General features: G+C 62.3%; 1 protein-coding gene across 1 annotated transcript in view; it reads left to right on the forward strand.

Moving 5' to 3' along the window:
* Positions 1–1,234: 1,234 nt before the first annotated feature.
* Positions 1,235–15,683, forward strand: part of CAD (carbamoyl-phosphate synthetase 2, aspartate transcarbamylase, and dihydroorotase) — a 68,918-nt gene continuing 54,469 nt past the window's right edge. The window contains exons 1-2 of the mRNA XM_082249389.1: positions 1,235–1,401; positions 14,506–14,645. Of these exons, the coding sequence (XP_082105515.1) occupies positions 1,302–1,401; positions 14,506–14,645 (240 nt within the window). The 5' untranslated portion in view covers positions 1,235–1,301. The remainder of the gene's footprint in view (positions 1,402–14,505; positions 14,646–15,683) is intronic.

Below are 15,683 nucleotides of genomic sequence, written 5' to 3' on the forward strand. Positions count from 1 at the left end.
ATGCAGTGACCAGCTTGCCGTGCCCCCATCAATGCAGTGACCAGCTTGCATGCCCCCATCAATGCAGTGACCAGCTTGCCTGCCCCCATCAATGTAGAGACCAGCGTGCGTGCTTGCCCCCTTCAAAGCAGTGTGTGGGCCCCCCCCCGACTCCCTGAGGCATCACTTCACTTACCTCACACTGGTGCCGTCACCCTGCCTGGCGTGCTGCTGCCCAGAGTCGGGACTACTCAGAAGAGACGACCTCTTCTGCCTTCTTCCTCGATCACGCGGCGGCCCTCCTCTCTGGTCTGATGGCGGGCGGGAAGGTGATGACGTGATGCCGGGACGTTGAGTGACTGACGCACGCACCACCCCCACGCGTCACGTCACCCGGGATGTCCCCCTGTATGATTGGTCCAGGCTGGAGTCTGGACCAATCACAGCCAGGACAGCACTAAAGTGGGGAGTGTCGGGGCACATTGCTCTGCGCCCCGATGACCCCCAGAAGGCCCCCAATCGGTGCCTTTGCCTGGCGCACCCCCCCCATAGACCGTAGTAGGTCCGGCGCCCCTAGTGGGCTGAAAATGGTAATTTATTTTTTATTTTTGACACAGATTGGGGGGCGGCGCCCCTGCGCCCCTTATAGACCGGCCGCCACTGAGATACAATGTAACAATTATGGAGGAAAGTAACTAATAAATGTAACCAATGTTTCCTGATTCCCTCTAGAACTGTTACATTGTATCTCTTCTTCCAAACACTTGTGGGAGGGAAGCCCAGAGGATCCCTCCATCATCTCAGAGATTCATTGGCTGCATGGAGGGTGTAGCTTTAACAGCAGGCCACACCCAGCCCTCTGACCCCATCCTGGTAAACATCCAATCACAAATCATCTTCATTACATCAATGCTATGTCATTCTCATCCTCAATAATTATAAATCGGCTAATTCTAATAAAATGATCCCTGGAGGTCCTTGTGCAGCCACTTCATGAGGGTGACAACGCTCTGTTCCTGTATCCTAATTGTGTTCTTGTGTTGTCACCCCCACACACGCACGAAGAATGAGGTGGGCGGATCCGCAGGGATGTCTCCTCCTCCGCGCGGTGTGGCCAGCATATGGGACCCCGCCTCTCCTCCACCTGTAACCCCGCCTCCCGGCATTTCTGCCCCGCCCTCTCATTCTTCTTTCACTCGTATCCCCGCCACCCGGAGTCCCCGCCCACCCGTTCATTCCTCCGCACCTGTATCCCCGCCCAGCCGTCATTCTCTCCCTCCCCCCCGCCCCTCGGTACGGGCACGTGGCCGGCTGTGACACACATGGCTGCGGCAGCGGAGATGGCGGAACTCATCCTGGAGGACGGGAGCCGCTTCACCGGCACTCTGATAGGGCGGAGCCGGCCCGTGTCCGGGGAAGTGGGTGAGTGATGGAGGGGAGAGGAGGATGGAGGGGACACTGAGGGGGAGAGGAGGATGGAGGGGGCACTGGGGGGAGGAGGATGGAGGGGGCACTGGAGGGGAGAGGAGGATGGAGGGGACACTGGGGGGGAGAGGAGGATGGAGGGGACACTGGGGGGAGAGGAGGATGGAGGGGACACTGGGGAGAGGAGGATGGAGGGGACACTGGGGGGGAGAGGAGGATGGAGGGGACACTGGGGGGAGAGGAGGATGGAGGGGACACTGGGGGGGAGAGGAGGATGGAGGGGACACTGGGGGGGAGAGGAGGATGGAGGGGACACTGGGGGGGAGAGGAGGATGGAGGGGACACTGGGGGGAGAGGAGGATGGAGGGGACACTGGGGGGAGAGGAGGATGGAGGGGACACTGGGGGGGAGAGGAGGATGGAGGGGACACTGGGGGGAGAGGAGGATGGAGGGGACACTGGGGGGGAGAGGAGGATGGAGGGGACACTGGGGGGGAGAGGAGGATGGAGGGGACACTGGGGGGGAGAGGAGGATGGAGGGGACACTGGGGGGGAGAGGAGGATGGAGGGGACACTGGGGGGGAGAGGAGGATGGAGGGGACACTGGGGGGAGGAGGATGGAGGGGACACTGGGGGGAAGAGGAGGATGGAGGGGACACTGGGGGGGAGAGGAGGATGGAGGGGACACTGGGGGGAGAGGAGGATGGAGGGGACACTGGGGGGGAGAGGAGGATGGAGGGGACACTGGGGGGGAGAGGAGGATGGAGGGGACACTGGGGGGAGAGGAGGATGGAGGGGACACTGGGGGGAGAGGAGGATGGAGGGGACACTGGGGGGAAGAGGAGGATGGAGGGGACACTGGGGGGAGAGGGAGAGGAGGATGGAGGGGACACTGGGGGGGAGAGGAGGATGGAGGGGACACTGGGGGGGAGAGGAGGATGGAGGGGACACTGGGGGGGAGAGGAGGATGGAGGGGACACTGGGGGGGAGAGGAGGATGGAGGGGACACTGGGGGGAGAGGAGGATGGAGGGGACACTGGGGGGAGAGGAGGATGGAGGGGACACTGGGGGGAGAGGAGGATGGAGGGGACACTGGGGGGAAGAGGAGGATGGAGGGGACACTGGGGGGAGAGGGAGAGGAGGATGGAGGGGACACTGGGGGGGAGAGGAGGATGGAGGGGACACTGGGGGGGAGAGGAGGATGGAGGGGACACTGGGGGGGAGAGGAGGATGGAGGGGACACTGGGGGGGAGAGGAGGATGGAGGGGACACTGGGGGGAGAGGAGGATGGAGGGGACACTGGGGGGAAGAGGAGGATGGAGGGGACACTGGGGGGAAGAGGAGGATGGAGGGGACACTGGGGGGAAGAGGAGGATGGAGGGGACACTGGGGGGAGAGGGAGAGGAGGATGGAAGGGACACGGGGGGGGGGAGAGGAGGATGGAGGGGACACTGGGGGGAGAGGAGGATGGAGGGGACACTGGGGGGAGAGGGAGAGGAGGATGGAAGGGACACGGGGGGGGGGGAGAGGAGGATGGAGGGGACACGGGGGGGGGGAGAGGAGGATGGAGGGGACACTGGGGGGAGAGGAGGATGGAGGGGAAACTGGGGGGGAGAGGAGAATGGAGGGGACCTGGGGGGGAGAGAGGATGGAGGGGACACTGGGGGGGGGGGGGAGAGAGGAGGATGGAGGCGACAATGAGGAGGATGGAGGGGACACTGGGGGGGGGGAGGAGAATGGAGGGGACACTGGGGGGGAGAGAGGATGGAGGGGACACTGGGGGGGGGGAGAGGAGGATGGAGGGGACATTGGGGGGAGAGGAGGATGCAGGGGACCTGCGGGGGGGGGAGAGGAGGATGGAGGGGACACTGGGGGGGGGAGAGGAGGATGGAGGGGACACTGAGGATGGAGGGGACACTGGGGGGGGGGGAGAGGAGGATGGAGGCGACAATGAGGAGGATGGAGGGGACACTGGGGGGGGGGAGAGGAGAATGGAGGGGACACTGGGGGGGAGAGAGGATGGAGGGGACATTGAGGATGGAGGGGAAACTGGGGGGGAGAGGAGAATGGAGGGGACCTGGGGGGGAGAGAGGATGGAGGGGACACTGGGGGGGGGGGGAGAGAGGAGGATGGAGGCGACAATGAGGAGGATGGAGGGGACACTGGGGGGGGGGGGGAGGAGAATGGAGGGGACACTGGGGGGGAGAGAGGATGGAGGGGACACTGGGGGGGGGGGGAGAGGAGGATGGAGGGGACATTGGGGGGAGAGGAGGATGCAGGGGACCTGCGGGGGGGGGAGAGGAGGATGGAGGGGACACTGGGGGGGGGGGAGAGGAGGATGGAGGGGACACTGAGGATGGAGGGGACACTGGGGGGGGGGGGGAGAGGAGGATGGAGGCGACAATGAGGAGGATGGAGGGGACACTGGGGGGGGGGAGAGGAGAATGGAGGGGACACTGGGGGGGAGAGAGGATGGAGGGGACATTGAGGATGGAGGGGACACTGGGGGGAGAGGAGGATGGAGGGGAAACTGGGGGGGAGAGGAGAATGGAGGGGACCTGGGGGGGAGAGAGGATGGAGGGGACACTGGGGGGGGGGGGAGAGAGGAGGATGGAGGCGACAATGAGGAGGATGGAGGGGACACTAGGGGGGGGGGGAGGAGAATGGAGGGGACACTGGGGGGGAGAGAGGATGGAGGGGACACTGGGGGGGGGGGGAGAGGAGGATGGAGGGGACATTGGGGGGAGAGGAGGATGCAGGGGACCTGCGGGGGGGGGGAGAGGAGGATGGAGGGGACACTGGGGGGGGGGAGAGGAGGATGGAGGGGACACTGAGGATGGAGGGGACACTGGGGGGGGGGAGAGGAGGATGGAGGCGACAATGAGGAGGATGGAGGGGACACTGGGGGGGGGAGAGGAGAATGGAGGGGACACTGGGGGGGAGAGAGGATGGAGGGGACATTGAGGATGGAGGGGACACTGGGGGGGGGGGAGAGGAGGATGGAGGGGACATTGGGGGGAGAGGAGGATGCAGGGGACCTGCGGGGGGGGGGGGAGAGGAGGATGGAGGGGACACTGGGGGGGGGAGAGGAGGATGGAGGGGGGGGAGAGGAGGATGGAGGGGACACTGGGGGGGGGGGGAGAGGAGGATGGAGGGGACACTGAGGAGGATGGAGGGGACACTGGGGGGGGGGGGGGAGAGGAGGATGGATGGGACCTGGGGGGGAGAGGAGGATGGAGGGGACACTGGGGGGAGAGGAGGATGGAGGGGACACTGGGGGGGAGAGGAGGATGGAGGGGACACTGGGGGGGAGGGAGGAGGATGGAGGGGACCTGGGGGGGGGAGGAGGATGCAGGGGACCTGGGGGGGGCAGGGGACCTGGGGGGGGGGAGGTGAATGGAGGGGACACTGAGGGGGAGAGAGGAGGATGGAGGGGACACTGAGGGGGGAGAGAGGAGGATGGAGGGGACACTGGGGGGGGGGAGAGGAGGATGGAGGGGACACTGAGGGGAGAGGAGGATGGAGGGGACACTGGGGGGGGGGGAGGAGGATGGAGGGGACATTGGGGGGGAGAGGAGGATGCAGGGGACCTGCGGGGGGGGGGGAGAGGAGGATGGAGGGGACACTGAGGAGGATGGAGGGGACACTGGGGGGGGGGAGAGGAGGATGGATGGGACCTGGGGGGGAGAGGAGAATGGAGGGGACCTGGGGGGGGAGAGAGGATGGAGGGGACACTGGGGGGGGGAGAGAGGAGGATGGAGGCGACAATGAGGAGGATGGAGGGGACACTGGGGGGGGGGAGGAGAATGGAGGGGACACTGGGGGGGAGAGAGGATGGAGGGGACATTGAGGATGGAGGGGACACTGGGGGGGGGGGAGAGGAGGATGGAGGGGACATTGGGGGGAGAGGAGGATGCAGGGGACCTGCGGGGGGGGGGGGGAGAGGAGGATGGAGGGGACACTGGGGGGGGGGGAGAGGAGGATGGAGGGGACACTGAGGAGGATGGAGGGGACACTGGGGGGGGGGAGAGGAGGATGGAGGCGACAATGAGGAGGATGGAGGGGACACTGGGGGGGGGAGAGGAGAATGGAGGGGACACTGGGGGGGAGAGAGGATGGAGGGGACATTGAGGATGGAGGGGACACTGGGGGGGGGGGGGAGAGGAGGATGGAGGGGACATTGGGGGGAGAGGAGGATGCAGGGGACCTGCGGGGGGGGGGGGGAGAGGAGGATGGAGGGGACACTGGGGGGGGGAGAGGAGGATGGAGGGGACACTGAGGAGGATGGAGGGGACACTGGGGGGGGGGGGGAGAGGAGGATGGATGGGACCTGGGGGGGAGAGGAGAATGGAGGGGACCTGGGGGGGAGAGGAGAATGGAGGGGACACTGGGGGGGGGAGAGAGGAGGATGAAGGCGACAATGAGGAGGATGGAGGGGACACTGGGGGGGGGGGAGAGGAGAATGGAGGGGACACTGGGGGGGAGAGAGGATGGAGGGGACATTGAGGATGGAGGGGACACTGGGGGGGGGAGGAGAGGAGGATGGAGGGGACCTGGGGGGGAGAGGAGGATGGAGGGGACCTGGGGGGGGAGGGGACACTGGGGGGGGAGAGAGGAGGATGGAGGGGGGGGGAGAGGAGGGTGGAGGGGGCGGAGAGGAGGATGGAGGGGACACTGAGGAGGCTGGAGGGGAAACTGGGGGGGGGGTGAAGGGGGCACTGGGGGGGGAGGGTGGAGGGGACACAGAGAGGAAGATGGAGGGGACACAGAGAGGAAGATGAAGGGGACACTGGGGGGGGGGAGAGGAGGATGGAGGGGACACGGGGGGGGGGGGGGAGAGGAGAATGGAGGGGACCTGGGGGGGAGAGGAGAATGGAGGGGACCTGTAGGGGGGGGAGAGGAGGATGGAGGGGACACTGAGGAGGATGGAGGGGACACTGGGGGGGAGAGGAGGATGGAGGGGACACTGGGGGGGGAGAGGAGGATGGAGGGGACATTGGGGGGAGGGAGAGGAGGATGGAGGGGACACTGTGGGTAGGGAGAGGAGGATGGAGAGGACACTGGGGGGGAGAGGAGGATGGAGAGGACACTGGGGGGGAGAGGAGGATGGAGAGGACACTGGGGGGGAGGGAGGAGGATGGAAGGGACACTGGGGGGGGGGGGGAGAGAGGAGGATGCAGGGGACCTGGGGGGGGGGAGGAGGATGCAGGGGACCTGGGGGGGAGGAGAATGGAGGGGACACTGGGGGGGGGAGAGGAGGATGGAGGGGACACTGGGGGGGGGAGAGGAGGATGGAGGGGACACTGGGGGGGGGGAGAGGAGGATGGAGGGGACACTGGGGGGGGGAGAGGAGGATGGAGGGGACACTGAGGGGGGGGGGAGAGAGGAGGATGGAGGGGACACTGAGGGGAGAGGAGGATGGAGGGGACACTGGGGGGGGGGGAGAGGAGGATGGAGGGGACATTGGGGGGAGAGGAGGATGCAGGGGACCTGCGGGGGGGGGGGAGAGGAGGATGCAGGGGACCTGCGGGGGGGGGAGAGGAGGATGGAGGGGACACTGGGGGGGGGGGAGAGGAGGATGGAGGGGACACTGAGGAGGATGGAGGGGACACTGGGGGGGGGGGGGGAGAGGAGGATGGAGGGGACCTGGGGGGGAGAGGAGAATGGAGGGGACCTGGGGGGGAGAGAGGATGGAGGGGACACTGGGGGGGGGGAGAGAGGAGGATGGAGGCGACAATGAGGAGGATGGAGGGGACACTGGGGGGGGGGAGAGGAGAATGGAGGGGACACTGGGGGGGAGAGAGGATGGAGGGGACATTGAGGATGGAGGGGACACTGGGGGGGGGGGGAGAGGAGGATGGAGGGGACCTGGGGGGGGAGAGGAGGATGGAGGGGACCTGGGAGGGGACACTGGGGGGGGGAGAGAGGAGGATGGAGGGGGGGGGGGAGGAGGGTGGAGGGGTGGAGAGGAGGATGGAGGGGACACTGAGGAGGCTGGAGGGGAAACTGGGGGGGGGGGGTGAAGGGGGCACTGGGGGGGGGGAGGGTGGAGGGGACACAGAGAGGAAGATGGAGGGGACACAGAGAGGAAGATGAAGGGGACACTGGGGGGGGGGGGGGGAGAGGAGGATGGAGGGGACACGGGGGGGGGGGGAGAGGAGAATGGAGGGGACCTGGGGGGGGGGAGAGGAGAATGGAGAGGACCTGTGGGGGGGGGGGAGAGGAGGATGGAGGGGACACTGAGGAGGATGGAGGGGACACTGGGGGGGGGGGAGAGGAGGATGGAGGGGACATTGGGGGGAGGGAGAGGAGGATGGAGGGGACATTGGGGGGGAGGGAGAGGAGGATGGAGGGGACACTGTGGGTAGGGAGAGGAGGATGGAGAGGACACTGGGGGGGAGAGGAGGATGGAGAGGACACTGGGGGGGAGAGGAGGATGGAGAGGACACTGGGGGGGAGAGGAGGATGGAGGGGACACTGGGGGGAAGATGAGGATGGAGGGGACACTGAGGGGGAGAGGAGGATGGAGGGGACACTGGGGGGGGGAAGAGAGGAGGATGGAGGGGACACTGAGGGGGAGAGGAGGATGGAGGGGACACTGAGGGGGAGAGGAGGATGGAGGGGACACTGGGGGGGGGGGAGAGGAGGATGGAGGGGACACTGGGGGGGGGAGAGGAGGATGGAGGGGACACTGGGGGGGGGAGAGAGGAGGATGGAGGGGACACTGGGGGGGGAGAGAGGAGGATGGAGGGGACACTGGGGGGGGAGAGAGGAGGATGGAGGGGACACTGGGGGGGGAGAGAGAGGAGGATGGAGGGGACACTGGGGGGGGGGAGAGAGAGGAGGATGGAGGGGACACTGGGGGGGGAGAGAGAGGAGGATGGAGGGGACACTGGGGGGGGGGGAGGGAGGGGACACTGGGGGGGGGGGGGAGAGAGGAGGAGGGAGGGGACACTGGGGGGGGGGGGAAGAGAGGAGGATGGAGGGGACACTGGGGGGGGGAGAGAGGAGGATGGAGGGGACACTGGGGGGGGAGAGAGGAGGATGGAGGGGACACTGGGGGGGGGAGAGAGGAGGATGGAGGGGACACTGGGGGGGAGAGAGAGGAGGATGGAGGGGACCTGGGGGGGAGAGGAGAATGGAGGGGACACTGGGGGGGGGGGGAGAGGAGAATGGAGGGGACACTGGGGGGGGGGAGAGGAGGATGGAGGGGAAACTGGGGGGTTGAAGGGGGCACTGGGGGGGAGGAGGATGGAGGGGACCTGGGGGGGAGAGAGGAGAATGGAGGGGACACTGGGGGGGGGGAGAGAGGAGGATGGAGGGGGCACTGGGGGGGGGAGAGAGGAGGATGGAGGGGGCACTGGGGGGAGAGAAGGATGGAGGGGAAACTGGGGGGGTGAAGGGGGCACTGGGGGAGGAGGATGGAGGGACCTGGGGGGGGGGGAGAGAGAATGGAGGGGACACTGGGGGGGAGAGAGGAGGATGGAGGGGAAACTGGGGGGGTGAAGGGGGCACTGGGGGGGGAGGAGGATGGAGGGGACACTGAGAGAGGAAGATGGAGGGGACACTGGGGGGGGGGGGTTGGAGGGGACACTGGGGGGGGGGTAGAGGAGGATGGAGGGGACACGGGGGGGGGAGAGGAGAATGGAGGGGACATTGGGTGGGGGGGGGAGAGAGGAGGATGGAGGGGACCTGGGGGGGAGAGGAGAATGGAGGGGACCTGGGGGGGGAGGAGGATGAGGGGACACTGGGGGGGGAGAAGAGATGGAGGGGGACACTGAGGGGGAGAGGAGGATGGAGGGGACACTGGGGGGGGGAGAGGAGGATGGAGGGGACACTGGGGGGGGAGAGGAGGATGGAGGGGACACTGGGGGGGGAGAGGAGGATGGAGGGGACACTGGGGGGGGAGGAGGATGGAGGGGACACTGGGGGGGGGGGAGGAGGATGGAGGGGACACTGGGGGGGGAGGAGGCTGGAGGGGACACTGGGGGGGGAGAGGAGGATGGAGGGGACACTGGGGGGGGGGGAGGAGGATGGAGGGGACACTGGGGGGGGGGAGAGAGGAGGATGGAGGGGACACTGGGGGGGGGGGAGAGAGGAGGATGGAGGGGACACTGGGGGGGGGGGGGATAGAGGAGGATGGAGGGGACACTGGGGGGGGGGAGAGAGGAGGATGGAGGGGACACTGGGGGGGGAGAGAGGAGGATGGAGGGGACACTGGGGGGGGGAGAGAGGAGGATGGAGGGGACACTGGGGGGGGGGAGAGAGAGGAGGATGGAGGGGACCTGGGGGGGAGAGGAGAATGGAGGGGACACTGGGGGGGGGGAGAGGGGGATGGAGGGGAAACTGGGGGGGTGAAGGGGGCACTGGGGGGGAGGAGAATGGAGGGGACACTGGGGGGGGGAGAGAGGAGAATGGAGGGGACACTGGGGGGGGGAGAGGAGGATGGAGGGGACACTGAGGAGAGAGGAGGATGGAGGGGACACTGGGGGGGAGAGAGGAGGATGGAGGGGACACTGGGGGGGGGAAGAGGAGGATGGATGGGACCTGGGGGGGAGAGGAGAATGGAGGGGACCTGGGGGGGAGGAGGATGGAGGCGACAATGAGGATGGAGGGGACACTGGGGGGGGAGAGGAGGATGGAGGGGACACTGGGGGGGGGGGGGAGAGGAGGATGGAGGGGACACTGGGGGGGGGGGAGAGAGGAGGATGGAGGGGACACTGGGGGGGGGGAGAGGAGGATGGAGGGGACACTGGGGGGGGGAGAGAGGAGGATGGAGGGGACACTGGGGGGGGGGAGAGAGGAGGATGGAGGGACACTGGGGGGGGGAGAGAGAGGATGGAGGGGACCTGGGGGGGGAGAGAGGAGGATGGAGGGGACCTGGGGGGGGGGGGAGAGGAGGATGGAGGGGGCACTGGGGGGGGGAGAGGAGGATGGAGGGGAAACTGGGGGGGTGAAGGTGGCACTGGGGGGAGGAGGATGGAGGGGACAATGAGAGAGAAAGATGGAGGGGACACGGGGGGGGGGGGGGGTTGGAGGGGACACTGGGGGGGGGGGGAAGAGGAGGATGGAGGGGACACGGGGGGGGGGAGGAGAATGGAGGGGACCTGGGGGGGGAGGAGAATGGAGGGGACCTGGGGGGGGGAGGAGGGATGGAGGGGACACTGAGGAGGATGGAGGGGACACTGGGGGGGGGGGAGAGGAGGATGGAGGGGACGGGGGGGAGAGGAGGATGGAGGGGACACTAAGGAGAGAGGAGGATGGAGGGGACACTGGGGGGGGGGAGAGGAGGATGGGAGGGGGCACTGGGGGGGAGAGGAGGATTGAGGGGGCACTGGGGGGGAGAGAGGTGGATGGAGGGGACACTGGGGTGGGGGGAGAGGAGTATGGAGGGGACACTGGGGATGAGGGGTGACTATGAAGGAGGATGGAATGAGGGGTGATTCTTGGTTAGGATGGTGATGACTATGGGGGAGGATGGAGGGAACAGCGAGGATAGATCTCATGCTGGATGGAGATGAGAATGGACCTTAGATGAGGCTAAATGAAAGTTGAGAGGGTAGGGATTAAGATGATGACGAGGAGGAGCCTGGGATTAGGGATGGAGAGGAGTTTGGACCTTAGATGGGGCTAAATGAAAATAGAGGTTGGGGTAGGGATGGGGTTGAGGATGTGGAGGGGGATAAATGGAGAGGAGCATTAGGAGGAGTCTGGGGTTAGGAATGGAGAGGAGGATGGACCTTGGATAAGGCTATTGAAAATAGAGAGGAGTCTTGGTAGGGATGATGGTTAGAAGGAGTCTAAGGTTAGGGATGGAGAGGAGAATGGACCTTAGATGAGGCTAAATGAAAATAGAGAGGAGTCGTCTGGGGTAGAGATGTAGATGAGGATTAGGAGGACTCTGGGATTAGGGACGGAGAGGAGGATTAGAAGTCTAAGGTGGGGATGGAGAGGAGGATTGGGAGTCTGGGTAGGGATGGAGATAAGACAGTGCAGTATATCAGTACCTGGGTGATGATTACATGGAGTTTGGGGTGTAGGCAGATGGAGGATGTACGTGTAGGGATGAGGACTGGAGACAGCAGAGTGAGGATGGGGATGATGATTGACCTTAGTAGGTTGTGTCTATAGTACAGATGGTGAGGTTCCAGTCACCCCCCCCCCCCCCCCACTTAAGAAGTGATCTGCCCAGGGTATGGAGGATGTACGTGTAGGGATGAGGACTGGAGACAGCAGAGTGAGGATGGGGATGGATGATGATTGACCCTAGTAGGTTGTGTCTATAGTACAGATGGTGAAGTTCCAGTCACCCCCCCCCCCCCACTTACTGAAGAAGTGATCTGCCCAGGTATGGAGGAAGAGGGAACCTCCTCCAGGTGAATAGTCTGGTAATTGGACCTGCACAGGTGGAAAGCAGAGGCATGGTGGCCCCAGGCATGTCTAGTCACACCCTGGTCAGGAATGAAGTCGCATTAACCTGTCATTGAATATTGATGGGTGGAATGTGATCAGTCAGTCAGAGAATCTGAACATGACTGGGACACACAGCGCTAGAGTCACACTAAAAGGTTCAAAATACAAGTAAACATGGACCACTTGGTCTTGGTGTCACAGGTTTTGCTTTCCCAGGTGGCATGGTGTTCTGGGATTATCCCGTGTCTCTGCTTCCAAGGAGAGTTGGTGGTTTGGGGATATCGCAAGTCTTTGCTTCCCAGGATAGATCGGGGTCTGGTGTTTTCCTGGGTCCTGGCTTCTAAGGTGGCATGGTGGTCTGGAGGTGTCCTGGGTCTTGGCTTCCTAGTTTGGATGGTGGTCTGGGATTGTATTTGCTCCCAAGGTGGGATGGTGGTCTGAGGTGACCAGGGTTTTGGCTTCCCAGGTAGGATGTTTGGTTTGGGGTGTCATAGGTCTCTGCTTCCCCCATGTAGGATAGTGGTCTGGTGTGTTTCAAGTCTCTGCTACCTTAGTAGGATGGTATTCTGGGTTTTCCCAGGTCTTGGCTGCTCAGGTGGGATGGAATTTTAGGTGTCTCTTGCCAAAGCATGGTGGTCTGGGGTTATGCCAGGTCTCTGCCTCTGAGGAGAGTTGGTGGTTTGGGGGGTATCCCAAGTCTCTGCACCCTGCGTGATATGGTGGATTTAAGGTGTCCAAGGTCTTACCTTCCCAGGTGGGATGGTGGTCTGAGGGTGCCCCGGGTCTTTGCTTCCCAGGTGGTGAGATGTAGGGTGTCTTGGGTCTTGGCTTCCCAGGTGGTGAGGTGTAGGGTGCCTTGGGCCTTGGCTTTTAGATGGTGAGGTGTAGGGTGCCTTGGGCCTTGGCTTTCTAGGTGGTGAGGTGTAGGGTGCCTTGGGTCTTGGCTTTCTAGGTGGTGAGGTGTAGGGTGTCTTGGTTTCCCAGGGGGTGAGGTGTAGGGTGCCTTTGGCCTTGGCTTTCTAGGTGGTGAGGTGTAGGGTGCCTTTGGCCTTGGCTTTCTAGGTGGTGAGGTGTAGGGTGCTTTGGGCCTTGGCTTCCCAGGTGGTGAGGTGTAGGGTGCCTTGGGCCTTGGCTTCCCAGGTGGTGAGGTGTAGGGTGTCTTGGGTCTTGGCTTTCTAGGTGGTGAGGTGTAGGGTGTCTTGGGTCTTGGCTTCCCAGGTGGTGAGGTGTAGGGTGCCTTGGGTCTTGGCTTTCTAGGTAGTGAGGTGTAGGGTGCCTTGGGTCTTGGCTTCCCAGGTGGTGAGGTGTAGGGTGTCTTGGGTCTTGGTTTCCCAGGTGGTGAGGTGTAGGGTGCCTTGGGCCTTGGCTTTCTAGGTGTTGAGGTGTAGGTCATCTTGGGTCTTGGCTTCCCAGGTGGTGAGGTGTAGGGTGTCTTGGCTTCCCAGGTGGTGAGGTGTAGGTTGCCTTGGGTCTTGGCTTCCCAGGTGGTGAGGTGTAGGGTATCTTGGGTCTTGGCTTCCCAGGTGGTGAGGTGTAGGGTATCTTGGGTCTTGGCTTCCCAGGTGGTAAGGTGTAGGGTGTCTTGGGTCTTGGCTTCCCAGGTGGTAAGGTGTAGGGTGTCTTGGGTCTTGGCTTCCCAGGTGGTAAGGTGTAGGGTGTCTTGGGTCTTGGCTTCCCAGGTGGTAAGGTGTAGGGTGTCTTGGGTCTTGGCTTCTCAGGTGGGATGGTGGTGTAGTGGGGGGGGGGGGGGGGAGTCTTGGATTCCCAGGTGGGATGGTGTTGTGGGGTGTCCCAAATCTTGGATTCCCAGGTGGGATAGTGATCTGGAGTGTCCCGCTTCTCTGCTTTTTGCAGGTCTTCTAGTGTTTCCCAGGTATATACTTCCTAGGGTGAGATGGTGGTCTGGCAATGTCCTGGGTTTTTGCTTCCCAGCTGAAATGGTGCTTCAGGGTTATCCTTGGTCTCTGCACCCTGTGTGAAATGGTACTTTGGCAGTTCCCTGCTTACTTAGTGGGATGGCGGTCAGTATATATTAGGGCGTCTGCTTTGTGGAGGAGTTTGGTGGTTTGGGTGTCCTGGGCCTTTTTATTTTTATTTTTTTCTAAAGGGGGTTGGTGGTCTCGGATGTCCCAGGTTCCTACAGCAAGTCTCTGTAGCTCAAAAAGGGGCGGTTTTCTGGGGCTGTCCCAGGTCTGTACAACAGTCTGTTGTTCAGAAGGGGATTTTTTTTTTGGGGGGGGTTGGGTCTCTGTGGTATGCTGGCTTGGAGGTGACCTAGGTTTCTGGTCCTTTAGGGGGGGGTATCCCAGGTTTTTGCCCCACTGGGATGTTCCAGGTATTTGTCCCCTTAGCAGCATGCTAGTTTGGAGGTGTCCTTGGTCTCTGGTTACTCTCAGTAGATGGTGATCTAGTGCAGTGGTCCTCAACTCCGGTCCTCGGACCCCACTAACAGGCCAGATTTTAAGTATTTCCTTGGGGAGATGCAGACTAGAATACTGCAATCGCTGAGCAGAAAATGAGATCACCTGTGATGTAATTTAGTTATCTTGCAAACCTGGCCTGTTAGTGGGCCCCGAGGGCCGGAGTTGAGGACCACTGATCTAGGGGGTGCAAATGTATGAGGCCATCAGTATGTTTAGCATCCGATTTGTAATTTTTTCCAGTCTAACCACTTGTCTTTTCTTGGCAGTCTTCCAGACGGGTATGGTGGGATACCCCGAGGCTCTGACGGACCCTTCATACAAGTCTCAGATTCTGATCCTCACATACCCGCTGGTCGGGAACTATGGAATTCCTGCAGATGAGCTTGATGAGTTTGGTCTTAGCAAGGTGAGAGAATCGAGGGGGTATCTGCCTGGCCACAGAGGACTGGTGACAGTCAGCTTCAAATCTTTCCCACTTTACCCAAAAGTTTTTTTTTTTTTTTTTTTTTTGCAGAAGACTGACTTATACAAGAAAAAAAATTACCCATTTAGAAATCCAGTTTGTAGTTTTCAGAAGTCCCCTTTGTTTTTCTGTTTGTGTCTCGTGTTTGAAATTCCTTGATGTGGCCTTGAGCACGTTGTGTGGTGAAATCTCATCTTTCCCAGGATAAGAGCGCGTCTTGGTGTCGCTGTCCTTGTACATTGTGAGGTCATGCTGTTTATTGTCCTGTCCTCAGCAGTGTGGGACTTCTGCAACCTTCAAAAAGTATTGTCTGCCCCCCTGCTTCTTGGATGGAGAGCTTATGCTCGAACTTTCTCCTGCTTGGTTGGTTAAAGGGGCATCATCCTTATTGGGTAAAATACATTAAAATTGCTGTCTTCTCCTCCTGGGTGTCTGATGCCTGCAGTGGAAAGGTTGTCTAGGGGCATCCAGGATCTCTTCCTCTTAAAGGGGGATGGGGTCTGGGGTGTCTCGGGTCTCTTTCTTGTAGAGGAAGATGCTAGTCTTAGATGTCCCTCGTCTCTTCTTTTTTTTTTTTTTTTCATAGTGGGGCAGCAAAAGGGGTTATTAAACTAGTGTATGGTTTCAAAAAAACACGACAGGAAATGAGGGCCTCTTACTATTAAAGGACAACCCTACTTTAATCTATAATAATAAAATCCAAGTGTCTCTGTGTCCAGTGTCCCTGTGTCCGTGGGATTGTGCCCCACAGACAGCCGTTGGGAGTGCAGAGACTTCGCCCCGCCCTACTTCAGTCAGTTAGGGCAGGACTTCCCAAACTGTGGGTGGCAACCCACAGTCGCATCTCCTCGTCTCTTCTTTTTGAAGTGGGATGATTGTCTGTTACTTGTAAAGTAGGGTAGTTGTCTGGACGTGTCCTGGATCTTTTTATGGGAATAGTGGTCTAGGAGTGTTCTTGGTCTCTTTCTCATAGAGGGGGGT

Source organism: Pelophylax lessonae (genome assembly GCF_965119305.1).
Source record: "Pelophylax lessonae genome assembly, chromosome: 3".
NCBI lineage: Eukaryota > Metazoa > Chordata > Amphibia > Anura > Ranidae > Pelophylax > Pelophylax lessonae.